The sequence below is a fragment of the Sminthopsis crassicaudata genome, chromosome 1, assembly GCF_048593235.1.
Source record: "Sminthopsis crassicaudata isolate SCR6 chromosome 1, ASM4859323v1, whole genome shotgun sequence".
In the NCBI taxonomy this organism is placed as follows: Eukaryota; Metazoa; Chordata; class Mammalia; order Dasyuromorphia; family Dasyuridae; genus Sminthopsis; species Sminthopsis crassicaudata.
The window spans coordinates 33047283-33063390 of record NC_133617.1 but is presented as its reverse complement, the minus strand read 5'-3'; the positions used below and the strand labels follow the sequence as shown (position 1 = coordinate 33063390).

Genomic DNA, 16108 nt, shown 5'->3' with positions numbered 1-16108 from the left:
ATTTTCCAACATTAATCCTTGCAAAACCTTTTGTTTCAAATTTTCCCCTCCTTCCCCCCTCTCCTCCCCCAGCTGGCAGGTCGTTTAATACATGTTAAATATGTTAAATACATGTTATATACTTTAACATATATATGTATATGTACAAACATACTATATATAAATATATATTGGGTTTAACATGTATTTTATTTATATATATATATACACACACATATATATTTATATTTATACAGTTATTTTGCTGCACAAGAAAAATCAGATCAAGAAGGAAGAGAAAAAAAACTGAGAAAAGAAAATACAAGCAAATAAGAACATCAAATCAGAAAATTCAGATCCTTTGACCATTTATCCAATTGGAGAATGGCTTGAACTATTATAAAATTGAGTTAGTTCTCTATATATTTTAGAAATGAGGCTTTTATCTGATCCTTTGGATATAAAAAGTTTTACCTGTTTATTGCTTCCCTTCTAATCTTTTCTGCATTAGTTTTGTTTGTACAAAAACTTAACTTAATTTAATCAAAATTGTCTATTTTGTGATCAGTAATGATCTCTAAATCTTTGGTCACAAATTCCTTCCTCCTCCAACAAATCTTATGTTCTTCTAATTTGTTTATTATCATTCTTTATGTCTAGATTATGAATTCATTTTGACCTGATCTTGGTATACAGTGTTAGGTGTGGGTTTATGCCTACTTTCTGCCATACTAGTTTGTGATGACTGGGAAATTTGTGCTAATCTGTAGAGTATCCAATTACTAGTATAATCTATATTATTGACTTGAAGCAAAAAAAAAAGTCAGATATCATTACAAAATCTTCTTGAATCTGAGATCCCATTGTTAAAGGCTTCTTAACTAGAGTAATTAGGTCCTCTACTTTTTTCCTCCCTTCTCTTTTTTCCCAACACTAGCCTCTGCCTCATTTCACTTTTTAAAGTATACTTCTCTTTACTAAAGGATATACATAAGCTGAAATTCTAGCATAGAAATTTTTTAGTGTTCTATTTTTCCAAATATATATCAAAGTCGTTCTCTACATTCATTTTTGTAAGATTTTGTCTTTTCTTCCCTTCCCCCTCCCTAAAAAACAGTATGCAATCTATTATAAGTTAAATATGTGCTATTCCTTAAACATATTTCCATATGTGTCATGTGATGCAAAAAAAAAAAAAGACTAAAAGGGAAAAAACTAGGAGAAAGAAAGAAAAAGCAAGCAAACAAAAGTGAAAATACTATTTTTGGATCTATATCCTGTTTCTAGCCTTCTCTTTCTTCATGCAGGTGACATTTTCCATCTCAAAGTCTAATGAAATTGCCTTGAATCACTGAAATGTTGAGAAAGAGCCAAGTCCATCACAGTTGAGAATCATATAATCTTGTTAAAATGTTCTCTTGGTTCTAGCATAGAATATTTGTTATCATACACTTAGCTTATCTATGCCAGAAGTAACATGTAGGAATTTTATAATATTATGAAGAAGATTTAAAAGGTGGGAAGTACATGAGCCTAATTTGTTGCTGTGTTTAAATTTGGCAAGTACGAATATGGTGTTTTACTTTCTGTTTTAATTTTTTAACTAAGAGCCTATTAGAAACAGTAGAAACAATAATTATGATTGAAAAGAGATCATGAATTTACTCCCCTCTTAACTCTCTCCAATCCTAAATTTCAGAGGTGAAGCAACAACCTTGGTCAATGCGTGATTGGCAGAAGAAGGGATCAGAATTAAATGTTTCTCTGTTTGGTTTAGCCCAAGTAACTTTTTGCATCAGCCTGGGCTGAATTTTGTTATGTTTGTTTATCCTGTTTTTACACAGGGGCATTTAAAAGCATTTCTTGATGTAAAGATCATACATATACAGGCTCATACAAGTTCTAAAATCAGGTTTTCCTCTGAAATGTTGATCTGTGGTTAAAGTCACTTGCATTTTAAATTTTCAGTTTTCATTTTATTGAAAACTTTAATTGAAATTAATTACATATTCTGTGCTCAGCATCCAACTCCCATTGGAAAATTTGGGTTCATGCACTAGTGAACCCCAGATAGCCTTTTGGAAAGAAGGAATATATTGAAATGAAATAACTTTGGTAAATATGTAGTTTTTAATTTTTTTTGAGTTGCTTAGGGCATATATTAGGAAATATCAGTTCTCTCAAAATAGTAACAGGAAATCCCATTAAGTTTTTAAATGGCTTATATAATAATTCAATGATCTTTTACAAGAAATATTAGCTTTGTGTATGAAACAAAAAATCCAAGCTTTATAAAAAGGAAAGTATCTTCTTCTCCAGGTGACTTATTTTCTGCAAAATGTGTAGTGTATTTTGATGGTTTTTTAAATGACAGATAGTATAGCCCCTGCCTGGGAAGAGAGAAGTACTATTGTGGAATTTTAGGTTTTTTACCAACATTCTAAACTGGAATCCACAATTGGATGTGAAGATTTTTACTACTACATATTGTAAGGTTCTTGGAAAATTCATTTGGCTTGACTCTTAGATTTACCCACATGAAATATTCTTCAGTGTGAAGAGATTGCACCATCCTCCCCCAATATGACCAAATGCTTGTCACTAGTTCCTTAATATTATATCGAATGTGGAAAGGAGGAAGACTACAGTCTAATTTATATGGAAATGTTAAAATGACCAGTGTGTCCATATTTAATTCAGTAGTTATCTATTGTCTGTCACAGATTATAAGGAAATCTCAGACCAAAGTAATTTTTGAAATAATTTTTAAGGCAGAGAGGAAGTTTTTAGTTAAGTTTTTGACTTGAGAGATACATTGTTTCATATGTCCTTTCCCTTCATCCCTTCATGTTAGTTTGATCTTTCCTTCTTATCTTTTTACAGCTCAGTATATCAGTCAGTTATCAAATAAGTAAATGTTTTCTGGCAATAGATATAGTCAGTAGACATATTTGGAAATGACAATGATTTATTTGCTTGATCTCTCAGATATCATCATATATAACATACCATTTTTTATCTTCAATCTCTTTGTCATATGTAGGTTTTGTGTATCAGCAAAGTATTTATGCTCTTGCTGAATGTAAAATTTGGGACTTAAAAAGCAACTTTTACCTGGTTTAATATGTATGACACAGTTTGCTCATATGTAAATATAATAAAGCATTTCAGAACTGTCAGGACAATAAGGGAAAGTACTGTCACCTTACTTATTCTTCCCATTGTAAAAGCATATGCTTCATGGACCATTCAGCCAGAGCAGATTTTTTCTTTGTTTGGTGATAGTGGTGGAAAGAAACCATATGCAGTGTTTGAGAATCCTTTCTGAATAAGAAAATCTATTTCTTGTTGAAGGAAAGACAGCTAGTCTCTCATACATACACATACACATACATAACACACACATACATATATATATACACACACACACACACACATACACACACATACATAATACATACATATATGCATGGTAAGAAATTTTGATTTCCTTTCATTAATTTTTATTATTTGGGGTTCAGTGTCATTTTCTTTTCCTAGTTAGGAGGTTATTGAACTAGTTGAAAACTGACCTATAAGATGTTAAAAATTTATATAAGGCCTCAAACATTTCTCAAATAAGAAGCCAAAAAAGAGTTAGGGCTTATCAAAATAAATTAATTTTCTTTATTTGTGTAAGGATCCCAACTAGCTTAGTTCCTTTGGATATCTTTGTGGGATTTACATTTCTACTCTTGATTATCCCTTTGTCACTCTGAACCTTAAACTTAACTTTTTAAAAATTTTTCAATAGTTTTTTTATCTTTCCATTTACATTTAGTTTTCAACATTCATTTTTACAAGATTTTGAGTTCCAAATTTTTTTCTCCCTCCTTACCTCACCCTTTCCCAGACAGCAAGCAATCTGATATAGTTTATACAAATATAATCATTTTAAGCATAATTCCACAGTAGTCATGATCTGAGAGAAAAAAATCTGAACAAAAGAAAAAAAAATATGGAAAAAAACAAATTAAAAAAGGTAAAAATAGTATGCTTCAATTCATATTTAATTTCTATAGATCTCTCTCTGGATGTGGATGGCATTTTCTGTCCCAAATCTATTGGAATTGTCATGGATTTCTGTATTGCTGAGAAGAGCCAAGTCTGTCACAGTTGATTATCACATAATCTTGTTGTAACTGTGTACAATGTTGTCCTGTGTATGCCAGTGTGTTGTCAGAAACAAGTTTTCCTGACTTCAAGGGTAGTTTCTATCTATTCTGCCAGCATACCTCTTCAGAACTCTTTCCACAGTACCATACTGCCATCTCTTCTGGTTTTTTCCTTTGAATTGTTTCATTTAAATCCTTAAAAATGTTTCTTATCATTTTGATTGTACACTACTTTATAGTTTTTCTTGAAGAGTAGAACAGCAAGCAGGATTGAGGAAGAAAACCTAAAAGTAGAATAAACCACTAATAGGAATAGCTAAGCAGGATCTTCATTTAGTGAGTTGAACTCCTTTTTGGTTTGCATTTTGTCATTCTTTTTCTTTACTTTTAGGTTGGTGGCACAAAAGCTGGGGTAGTACGATTTCTTGGAGAGACAGATTTTGCCAAAGGAGAATGGTGTGGTGTGGAATTGGATGAACCTCTTGGAAAGAATGATGGAGCAGTTGCTGGTACAAGGTTTGTCTAGTTTTCTGTATTTTAGAGTATTTGAATGAAGATTATGCTTATGTATAATAAAACAAATTGGCAGGTCTCTACTCTCTTACACTGTCTCACCAATGACATTGATTTCACTGTTCCCCATAGAATTTAAGGTTTCTCTTGCTTGATTCCTTCAATAATCTCAGATGGTATTGGATAACTTGGAAAAAAATCTTTTATTTTGGGCCCAGAAAGGAATATTTTGGAAGCGTTTGTATCTTTGTTCTGTGCTTTGAAGTCTACTTTACATAGGAGACCAGGACATAGGATAAAGAGGAGGCATTAAACTTAAATTAAAATTTTAAAAAATTAATGTAAATTATATATTTTTAGAGCTCATATCAAAGTGTATTAATCCTATGAGTACTGAATCCATTCTCTAGAACAACTCAGGACCAGTTATATCTAATGCCTGACTGTTCAGAGGAAACATTCTCCATAATAAGAGTTTTTAGCATAATAGAATATTAGAATCCTCAAAATTTATATTCAAAATACCTTTTCTTATGGGTTCAAGAAAACAGAGGGTCTGCTGGACTGTTCAGAGACTGGATTATGGGCAAGTTCTTTCCCTTCTGGATAATAATTTTTTGGTCTATTTAAAATAATCCCTATCTCCATCCCACAATAAAAACTAGAAGTAACATTGGCCAAAAGGGTTATTTCTCTGAGGGCTAAAAAAGCTATAATTTTTATCCTTGACTTTTTTCTTGACAGATATGATAAAATATTAAAAATAATTTATATTTATCAGCTGACATTACTTAGAACACATATATAGTGATGTGAATGGTGTAGGTCCTGTTGGCTAAATATATTTCAGTGTTCTGTTATGGATAAAAAAGCTTTGAAATGATAAATTTATTGTAATGCTCACTTTCAGTATTGTGAGAAAAACATAATTATCCCCTGATTTCATTAAATAGCCATATTATTTGCCTGAGTAATAAGATAACTAACTATTCATCTGCATTTTATTTTCATAGTTCTGTCAAACTTGTTTGTATTCTGTTCTGTTCTATTCTAATAGAATTTTCTATTATGTAGGAAAGTTATATTTGTGTAATCTTGCTTTTACTTTTGTCTAGTGAATGAAATGTCTGGTCCCTTGTATTACAATTTTCTTGTTACCCTGGTTGTATTTTAAAGGCATATGCTAATTTTAAAAAATATTCTTAAATTCATATTTCACATATATATTCCTTATATACTTAATAAAGGAATATATTCACACACACACACACACACACACAATATCCAGAGACATAGAAACAGAGAAAGGTGATTGCTCTGTAGCAGTAGAAAGTATTTCCTAATCAGTAATTTCTTATACCAGTGAAATTATAAGCCCCCCCCAAATATATATATATATGTAAATATAATATAAAATTATAGCCATGTATGTATATGTCATTTATTTTTATCTAAAAATTTTTGATACATCCCTATGATTTCATCACTATAGGGAATTTCTAATATGGAAACACTCTATATGTGTTGAATGATTCACCTGTAACTGACAGTCTTGGTTGCCCAGCGAATTTAGAAACTATTAACCTCACAGACAGCTATATTATCACATATAAGACTTATACCCAGGTCTTGACTCCAAGGTTGGCTGCCTTCTCTAATGCTGCTGCTGCTGCTGCTGCTGCTGCTGCTGCTGCTGCTGGTAGTTGTGTATGTATATGCACATACAGTCTTATATATTTATAATAAGTAAATACATACACAATCTTATATGATTATATGTGTATTTATTATAAAAATACACATATAATCATATATATAAAATATGTCCCAAAACTTTATAGTTTAATACTTCACTAAGACTTTTTGCATACATATTTTTATAATCACATGTTTGAATGGTAATATGTGTAGTATAATCTTGATATCTTATGCCTGTTGTTTTGTTCATAGCAGTCAATATTAGTTTGTGTGTGTGTGTGAGGGAACAGAGAGGATGTTCTAATGGTCATTATCCTAGTAAATTGAATTCTTCTTGTTCTTTGTAGGTATTTTCAGTGTCAACCCAAATATGGTTTGTTTGCTCCTGTTCATAAAGTGACAAAGATTGGCTTCCCTTCTACAACACCAGCCAAAGCCAAGGCTGCCGCTGTGAGGAAGGTGATGGGGACCCCTGGCAGTCTGAAACGTAGCCCTTCGGCCTCCTCTCTCAGCTCCCTGAGTTCGGTAGCCTCCTCCGTAAGCAGCAAGCCCAGTCGTACAGGATTAGTAAGCTCCAGTTTTCTTATTGCATGCTTCACACCTCCCAGCAAATACTGTTTTGTCTTTTGCTTTGCTTAAACAACTATTATAGATTCCTTTCTTCTTGTGCTTAAAAAAAAAAAAAAGGCATGTGTAATAGTTGTTGCTTGCCATAAAACCTATTACTAGTAGATCACATATGTTTTTATAGTGTAACTACAGCAAGTGTAACTTTGAAATAAGAAAGATGTTTCTCATAGTCATTGCCAAAACTCTTGATTCCCTTAAACTTAAAATTTTAATTAGTTCTATGTGCCTATATGTGCCTATAGAGTTAAGTGGCCTGACACTGGGGAGTGGTTTCTTTGACATAATTTGGACAAACTAAGGAAATTGGAGGGAATTTTTCTTCTTAAATAGAAACCTCTTTCTTTTTTCTTGAACCCATAAGAAAAAGTATTTTGAATATGAATTTTGAGGATTCTAATATTCTATTATGCTAAAAACTCTTATTATGGAGAATGTTTCCTTGTTTGAGTAAAAGGAAACAATATTAATTTTTGAATTCTTTGGGGTGTTAAGGAAAAATCTTGGTCTCTTTAATTTTTTAAGGATATTTAAAAAATAGAAGCACCAAAGTTAAAGTAGACAATATCAACCCTGATCATAAATGTTACATCTAATAATAATAGACTGTAAATATAAAGCAGTAATGTGGAGTTGACTTTTCTTTTGGTCTTTGTCCTTTTGTTTGGAACCAGGAAGGTGATGCTGCCTGCTGGACAATTTTTGAAATGACAGAGAGTAGGCTTAGAAGTATGTTGTGATTCAAACTATGTTTAGTTAGTTTCCATTGGAATGGTAGTTTAGAAGTTAGAATTTAAGATAGTCATTGAAAAATCATTTTAGGTTGTTCAGTCCCTTTATTTTTTTGCTGCAGATGAATGACTTTGGAGTGGAAGGGCTACATAATTTGTTTAGGAGTTGTACCTCATATTATCAGATCCCATCCTTCCCCAATCATATCAATACTACTACTTTCTTCTTATGTCAAAAAACAGAGAAAAGTTAGGTATTTTAATAGTATCTGGAAAGAAAATATATATCTAGAAGAAGACTATTACACTTTTGTGGGGAAAGGTAACCAGAACTCTGCAGTGTCAGGAAAGGAATCTCTTTACTTTCGTTAAATGCTAGGGATAGCTAACTCTAATAGTTTGTTTAGGTAAATCTAGATGGATTATAGAGAATGTTCATGAGAATATCCAATCTAGAAATTTTTTATTTTGCCATGTTTCCCAGGGCACATTTTACTTACCATTTTAATATTAAGCACTTAAGCTTTTTTTAATTCCTTTTTTAAAAAATTCTAAATTCTCTCATCTTTCTTTTCCCCATCTATTGAGAAGGCAAGAAAAACAATCTAATTCTAATATGCATAGTCACACAAAACAAATTTCCCTCTTAGCCTTTTTTTTTTTTTTTTTTTTTTTTTTAATAAAAGAGAATAAAAAATTCTTATGCTTCAATCTCTACTCTTTGAGTCGATCAGTTGTCTATCTCAAGGTGGAGAACAAACTCCTTCATGAGTCCTTTGGACTTGTAGTATGTCAAAGAAGCAAAATTACTTTTAAATTTTGTACCTACCTCAATCTTTATCTATTATTTACTTTCTTAGAGCAATGAGTCAGTCTTTCTGATAAGGAGATTTCTAAGTGTAAGTTGAGATTTTTTTTATTTTTTTATTTTAAAGATGATGATTTTTGTGTGTATCCTAGTTTAAATAATTAAAAATTTTATTTTTTTAAAGTCATCTGAAAATTAAGTCTTCAAACATTAAAAAAATTGGTGACTATTATTTTGTTATCTTGAAATGAATGTATTTTAGAAGCAAGCATGGAAAGTTATTCATAGCACAATAGAAATATTTAGTACTTAGAACTTTATTGTAACCTTATTCATAATATAAAGTAATGTAATCTAATTGAATTCTTTCTTTCTCCTTGGCATCAAATGCCTAATCCTTGAACTAAGCAAGACACATGTGCTCATCATGAGTGCCCTTCATATGAGGACTCATATAGCTTTATTAAAAGAAGAAAATTCAGATGCTAAATGAAATTTTGATGGTAAAGATTGCACAAGGTAGGAATCTAAAGATGAATGCATCCCAAGACAAAAGATGGCTATTAAGAAATCTCCTGGCCTCTACAAGCTAGCTTGGGAGGTTACTTTTCTACTGGAGTTCACATCTAGTCTTCTGCTAGCTGATTTTGTTTTTCCTCAAAAGAAAGGGACAAGAAACCTAAGACTTTAAAAAAAAAAGTGATGCAAGGACTTCTGTTCTTTTTTTCTTTTTTACTTTTTGGAAGGTGGATGCACTTCTTCCAATCTTTTTCTATATAGGGTGCTTTGAAGATGTTTGGCACGTAGGCCCCACCAAATCTGTGTTTCTGGGTACATGGCTTCTCTGAATTTTTTTTTTTTTTTTTTTTTTTAACAAACTGCTGACAAAAACTGATTTGGTTAATCACCTGAAGAGGGGTCTCTAACTACATGGGGGAGCTGTTTGCTAACTTAATGGCATTTGCAACCCTCAAAGAAGTTGGATAAAGAATGTATTCAAACTCAAGATTATGGATCGAGGAAGAATGTAGACGGCACAATCAAATTCTCCTAACATGAGGATATGTGTACATCTAGCTCAAGCTCAGGCAGAAGTGGAATTAAGTGAGACTAGTTCAATGAGTCCTACCACTGTCTCCTGGTCTCCCACCCATCTGTACCTATAGAGGAGGTCTCAGTCACTTGTAGCCAGGCTGCGTGGCCTGGTCCTCCCACACCTCCTGGACTGGAGCAGTCCTGTGGCCAGACCCACTGGCCCTTGGTTCTCAGTGCTTGAACTGCAGATAGACACCCTGCACTTGCTCCAGTTAGCTATTGGGCCTGCCCCCGAGGGAGGAGGCGCTTCCGCTTGGCTGAGGGAACGCCCGTTGTGCATGTACCGCTCCCTGTCTGCTCCTTCAATGGCAGAGCCTCCATCATGGCGTGGCCTTCACTTTGTTAACTTTACTTTGCAGTTGACTGAAACTTCTTCAAGATATGCCAGGAAGATCTCCGGCACCACCGCCCTCCAAGAGGCTCTGAAGGAGAAGCAGCAGCACATCGAGCAGCTGCTGGCCGAGAGGGACCTAGAGAGGGCAGAGGTGGCGAAAGCCACGAGCCACGTGGGGGAGATAGAGCAGGAACTGGCTCTGGCTCGGGATGGACACGAGCAGGTGAAGTCTGGGCGCCGAGGCCTCTTGGCACAGGCAATAAGCCCCAGGTTGAGTCCAGAGGTAGAAGGTAGACCATGCCCAGAGCCAGTTGAATTAGTTTTGAGACTTGTGGAGATTTACTGTAAGTTCTGCTGTTGCTTGTGTTTGTAAGCTCTTGCTTTTGATGGAAAAGTTTTTGTCTCTTGGGCCACAATAATTTGCCAACCTTTTCATATCCTGATGTCATTTGCTTTAGCCTAGCCTTGTATGTAATAGGACAGGAATGTCATAAAAAACAAACAAACAAAAAACCCCACAAAACTTCCCAGTAAACACATCTCATTTCATAGATATCCTTTTAAGTATTTTGGCTTGAGAGAGAATTGCTTAATATCCCCTTACCTTTTGAGGTAAGGTTATGTCTTTCAAATGGGAATGATAATGTAGACACAGCTTCCAGGAGGAGTAATTTATTTACAATCATAAAGCACTTTAACATAAGATTTTAGATTAAAAGTCTAGAAATTCAGTTATAATTTTATGGTCTTGTATATCTATGCCAGAAACTGCTTGTTTACCCACATTCTTGCCTTTGCTAGCATGTCTTGGAAATGGAAGCAAAGATGGACCAGCTACGAGCTATGGTGGAAGCTGCTGATAGGGAGAAGGTGGAGCTTCTAAACCAACTAGAGGAAGAAAAAAGGTGATCTCAAACTGTCATATGTAACTGTGGCTTTTTTTTTTAAAAGCTGTGAATTATCTGAAATATTCTTCCTGTTACTGCCTTTTTGATTACCACCATTGTTGCCAGAGGAATGAACATACTGTTCAGTGGCATTTTTGCTATTAAAACCATCAGATGTGTATTTATCTTTCATTTGGCCTTTGGAGGTTTGGAATAGCTCACATTGTTCTAACCCTTCTTGATTAGGCATGTCATCTTAAGGTTGTTGTATGATGTATTCATACAGAATTTTAATTCTAAATCATGGTCTAAGTGTCAAGTTTTTATACTCTGCCTAGTTTTGTTAGTGAGATAAAAAGTAGATAGCATATGGCCCCTGCAGTTGAAGAGTTCATAGTTTTAGTGGGAAGATGACATAGGAAAGCTCTTCGATACCTAAGACTGGGTATGTATAGTCTTTACCTTCTCTTATTAATAATGGATAGGGGCATCTAGATGGCAAGTGGATAGAGCACCAGCCCTGAAGTCAGGAAGACCTGAGTTCAAATCTGGCCTCAGGCCCTTATCACTTCCAAGCTGTGTGGCCTTGGGCAAGTCACTTAAACCCAAAGGCTTCAGCAAAACAGATTTTTAAAAAAGGAAAAATGGAGCTGTCAGGTCAGTTAGTTATCTTCTTATAATGAGAAGTGCTTATTGGATACATTTGCTTAGGATTGTAATAGGTTATAAGGGATACAAAAGAAGTATCATATAGTTTCTGTTTTTGAGGACCTTATAATCTCATTAGGACACAAAAGCATCAGTCATTTGAGCAATAAGTATTAATTCAACATCAATTGCATCTTAGGCTCTGTGCTAGGCATTAGCTAATCAAAGACAAAATTGAAACTTTCCACCGAGCTTTATTCTGTTATAGGATATAATGTCAACAAATAATAAATATTTATTAAGCACCTATCAGTGCCAGACACTAAGCATATATAAGCATATGTAAAATAAAAACAAGGTAAATTTATGGGAATGTTTTAGCTTCTGGGTTCATCAAGAAAAGCCTTGGTAGAAGAAAATATTTTAGTTGAATTTTAAAGGAAACTTTAAAAAACTTTAAAGTTCTTTTCTTTAAAAGAAACTTTAAAAAACTTTAAAGTTCTTTGAGGTAGCTATGAGAAGGGATTACATTCTAGATGTGGAAGACTACTCATTCTAGAGTTTACAAAAGAGAGTAATGTCTTAAGTCTGAAAAAGCACACTTTTTTTGTATATTCCATATTAGGCTTGGGGAGGTGATGGACATATCAGATGATAGAATCAACATAAGCAACAGCTGTATAGCACTTGGAGGCTTGCCAGGCTCCTTTACTTAGATTAGCTTATTTGATCATCATTACTATCCCCATTCTAAAGATGAGGAAACTGAGACAGAGAAGGGAAGTGACTGCTTAGGCTCGCAATGTCTGAGGCTGGATTTGGCCTCATCTTCTGACTCCAAGGACTCGCTGTGTCCTCCCTACAGAGATTCTGCAAATATCTTGTAAACTTCGATTCTATTTATCCCTGTCACTTTCACAAGTACAGGTTGTGAACGTAGTGAGAGAATAGTCAATCTAAAAAAGACCAAGGTCTGTGGCAATCTCTGTGTGAATCAGCTGGGATGTGATTGTCAAGAGAACTAAGGCAGTATGAGGTGCTGGGGAGTAGTAGTAGGAGAGGGCTGATGGTTCTGTCAAAAAGAACTGGTCGGTTCTAAGAACCACATGAATAAGTTGGAAATGATCTGGTGATGGACAACTGCAGGATGATGAAGGGCCTCAAGGTCTTGTGGGCCTAAAGTAAATAAGAAATTTACTTTGGATGTTTCTAGCACCAATCTGAAAAATAAGCAGGCAATTTGTTTCTCCTGAATGCCAAAATACATAGTAAAACTTTCATCTGTCCCTGTCCTGCAGGTTGCCAGGCAACATTCCCTAGCAGACAAATATGCAGTGAGTTCCAGAGTAATTCAGACCTGTGGCTTAAGCTAGGGAGGTTTTAGGATTTTGTTTTTTAATTCTTGTTTTCTTAAACAGTTTCCTGATTTTGCTACACTTGATATGGGATTGAAACACTGTAGATATTTGTTGTATTTGCATACGTATGTATATGTGATTACTTTCTTTTTTCTTTTCCCATTTTCCTATGTGAATCTTGTACATTTCTGGAGTCTCCTGTATTCAGGATTGTTAATCCATTAACCTACTATTGTTTTCATGCCTACAGTGTTTATCACCATTTTTTACAGCTCCCTCTCACTGTTCTGGAACTAAGACCGTGATCTCCAAATAACTTCTGGAACTAGGGCTACCCTGCTAATCCTCAGTGTCTCATTACTTCTTTTGAACTATGCTCCTTAAGGATATCATTGATATTTCTGATTAAATAATCTCTACCTACAATCTGTGTGTTAATCCTAATAGTCAAAGAAACTATTTTTGTGAGATTTTAAATCCATCTCTGTGGTAGTACAGACCTGGCCTTTGTTGTCTGCTGTTACTTTGTTTAGATCTTTTCAGTGTGATGACTACAGAAATTAGTTTTACTTTTTTTTTCCCCCTTTGTCTTCTTGTCATCCCAATAGAATATGTTATTATCTTTCTGTATCCTGGATATCAAAATAAGGCTGGTATAGTAAGAAATGTGGTCATATAGTTCTTTTATCTTTCTTAAGGCAAATAATTTCCATTTTACTTCCCTAAGATCATCAGATGTGTTGATGAGGTGGTCAGTTTTTGTTTTTGTGAATATAAGCATAATTCTTTATTTCTAAACTTCCTTGATTTTTCACCCTACAGGAAGGTTGAAGACCTTCAGTTCAGAGTGGAGGAGGAATCTATTACCAAAGGCGATCTTGAGGTAAAACCCCTCCAACTCCCTAAACCTCCTAAGGGAAATAAGGTAGAGAAAGAACCCTAGGTGAAAAAATTATTCCATGCCCATTCTGACCAGGGGTAAGAGGAGTTTGTAGGCATGAGACACCTAAAAGGTGTTCTTTGAAATTGACAGCCTGACCCCTGAATGATTGTGCAGAGACTAAACAGATCTATCACCTGGTCTAAAAGGTGCCGGCCTGCTGAGTGGGGCCAGGAGGCCTAGAGATGGTGGTCTTTGTTTAGAATATAGCTACAAGGGCCTTGACAACTACTCTGAAGGAGAACCTTCTGTTTTTTTCTCCTATTCCAAAATTAAAATTTTAAGTTTTAATCAAGTCACAAATATGGAATTGTGTGCTCTGGTTAGGACTGTGTGTGTGTGCGTGCGTGTGTGTGTGTGTGTGTGTGTGTGTGTCTGCATGTGTGTATGCATGCATGTGTGTGTGCACATGCACATGCTGCTTTTGTAGTTTTCTTTAAAGGACAATTTAGAGTTATCCTAGCCACTAGCATAATTTTTGTTTCACTTGTAATTCTTTTCCTCAGTAAATTTGGATAAAATTAATTGGGCCTGTGCCAGGTATAAATTTAAGTTATTGTAAGAATTCTTTTTGGAAGAAGTGCTCAGGCATTTGTCTTTTTTTCTTGAGAGTTTTATATTTCAGTAATTTTTTTAAAAGTACAAAGCATAAAACTGAGTATGTAGCATTTCCTTTTTTCTTTAACTTGCCAATGTAAGTGACATTGCATATTTTGCATTTACAAAGAACTGATGACTCCTAGCTTTATTTAGTTCTTCAGAGCATTATTCATGCCAAGATTTTTTCATAGGATGCTTTGAATTGAGTGAGTTGATACTTCTATAACCACTGCTAGGTTTCCAGTCAGGAAAGCTTAGATCAAAAAATTCCGGGCATCTTTTAAATTCATTTTAGCACTTTAATCTTTAATATTGGTTTTAGATATTGTTCTGTTGTTTTCAATGCATAGAAAGTAAATTTACATTGAAAATTCAAAATTATGCCAAATAGTCATTATAGTCTTCATTATAACTACTGAAGAAATAGAGGCTCTCCTCAGTTGAAAATAAGCCTAATGAATTAATAATAAGGGAACCCCTTTCCTTTGATTGTGTTAATTTCGGGGAAATAGAACTTAGATCTCTATCCCTATTTAAGTACTATCTATAACAATTATCTTTGTTCATTTCACATCCACCCACATTTCTTCAGTTGTTCTTTGTGTTACTCTTATCCATTTAAAAATGCTCCCAACCTCATTAGAAAGTTCATGCCATCAAGTTCATAAAATCTGTCATGTTTTAGAAAACAGTGTTCTGCCTAACTACCTGTATCTGAGCTATATCAATAATATGTTCAATAGTTTTAAATGATCAGTTTTGTTGAATCTTTGTCAGATGTTGAAGTTAGTTGAAAATTTTTGTTCTTTGATTTATTTATTTTTTTTATTTTTTACTGATAGCGAAAGAGCCAGATATCTGAAGATCCTGAGAATGTAAGAGGGCACTTACCTGTGTGGAGATTTTTTTTCTGTTAACCCAGAGTGTATACAATTAAAATGCTTATTTACATACTCAAATACTAACTGCAATCTGCCTTTAGAACATTGGCTATGAGATTTCTGTGCATGTGTCTTTCCAGAACAGTTATTTTTACATTTAGAAGAAGATATATGTAGTGCTTAAGTTCTCTAGAACTCTTAAATAGGCAAATGAGAACAATTTTTTTTTTTCTTGATAGAAGCATCAGGTCTGGCCTTCAGCTATTTCATTTTTATATGGCATCTTTTACAATACCACTAAGGAAATGATAATAGCTTCCTGAAGCTTGAAATATTTCTGATAAGAAAGTAGTAGGAGTAGAAAGGCATGTTGAGATCAGTTTTTCAAGTCATCTGAATCTTTTTCCCTATGTATATAGTAGTAAGAATTTACAAAATTCCTATTGCTTGTATTATCCTTTCCATGAGCTCCCACTACTGGTCAGTGATTATTAGGACAGTTGATGGTCATGAAATCTAAGTTGGCATTTGAGACCACATTATGTTCATATCATGAATTGCTGAGAGAAAAGCATTCTCCAGGGAAAACGTACATTTTGCATTTTCATTGTTGTGTACAATTTTAGTTTTTGATTTGCATGTGATGAAGTTATTTTGAGTTACAAAACTTTTTTGTGTGTGTGTGTGTGTGTGTGTGTGTGTGTGTTTTACCTGAAATAGCAAAATATAAACCTCACTGAACTGAGTTTTTAAAAAAGCATTGCTTTATTTTTTCACATACATATTTTTTCCAACTGTAACATCAAAGTAATAGAATCAAAACACTTTTGCTTTGACCAGTTCTGGGAAGAATAA

The 16108-nt window shown here is 34.1% G+C and overlaps 1 protein-coding gene across 19 annotated transcripts in view; it reads left to right on the top strand.

The window, feature by feature from the left end:
* CLIP1 (CAP-Gly domain containing linker protein 1) overlaps nucleotides 1–16108 on the top strand; it is a 132566-nt gene that overhangs the window by 31745 nt on the left and 84713 nt on the right. For 8 of the 19 annotated variants that reach the window (XM_074298385.1, XM_074298368.1, XM_074298319.1 and 5 more), the window contains exons 4-9: nucleotides 4525–4649; nucleotides 6692–6911; nucleotides 9965–10162; nucleotides 10741–10844; nucleotides 13655–13715; nucleotides 15215–15247. In XM_074298385.1, coding sequence (XP_074154486.1) covers nucleotides 4525–4649; nucleotides 6692–6911; nucleotides 9965–10162; nucleotides 10741–10844; nucleotides 13655–13715; nucleotides 15215–15247 — 741 coding nt within the window. The remainder of the gene's footprint in view (nucleotides 1–4524; nucleotides 4650–6691; nucleotides 6912–9964; nucleotides 10163–10740; nucleotides 10845–13654; nucleotides 13716–15214; nucleotides 15248–16108) is intronic. The other 11 variants (XM_074298432.1, XM_074298336.1, XM_074298329.1 and 8 more) reach the window with 3 other exon arrangements.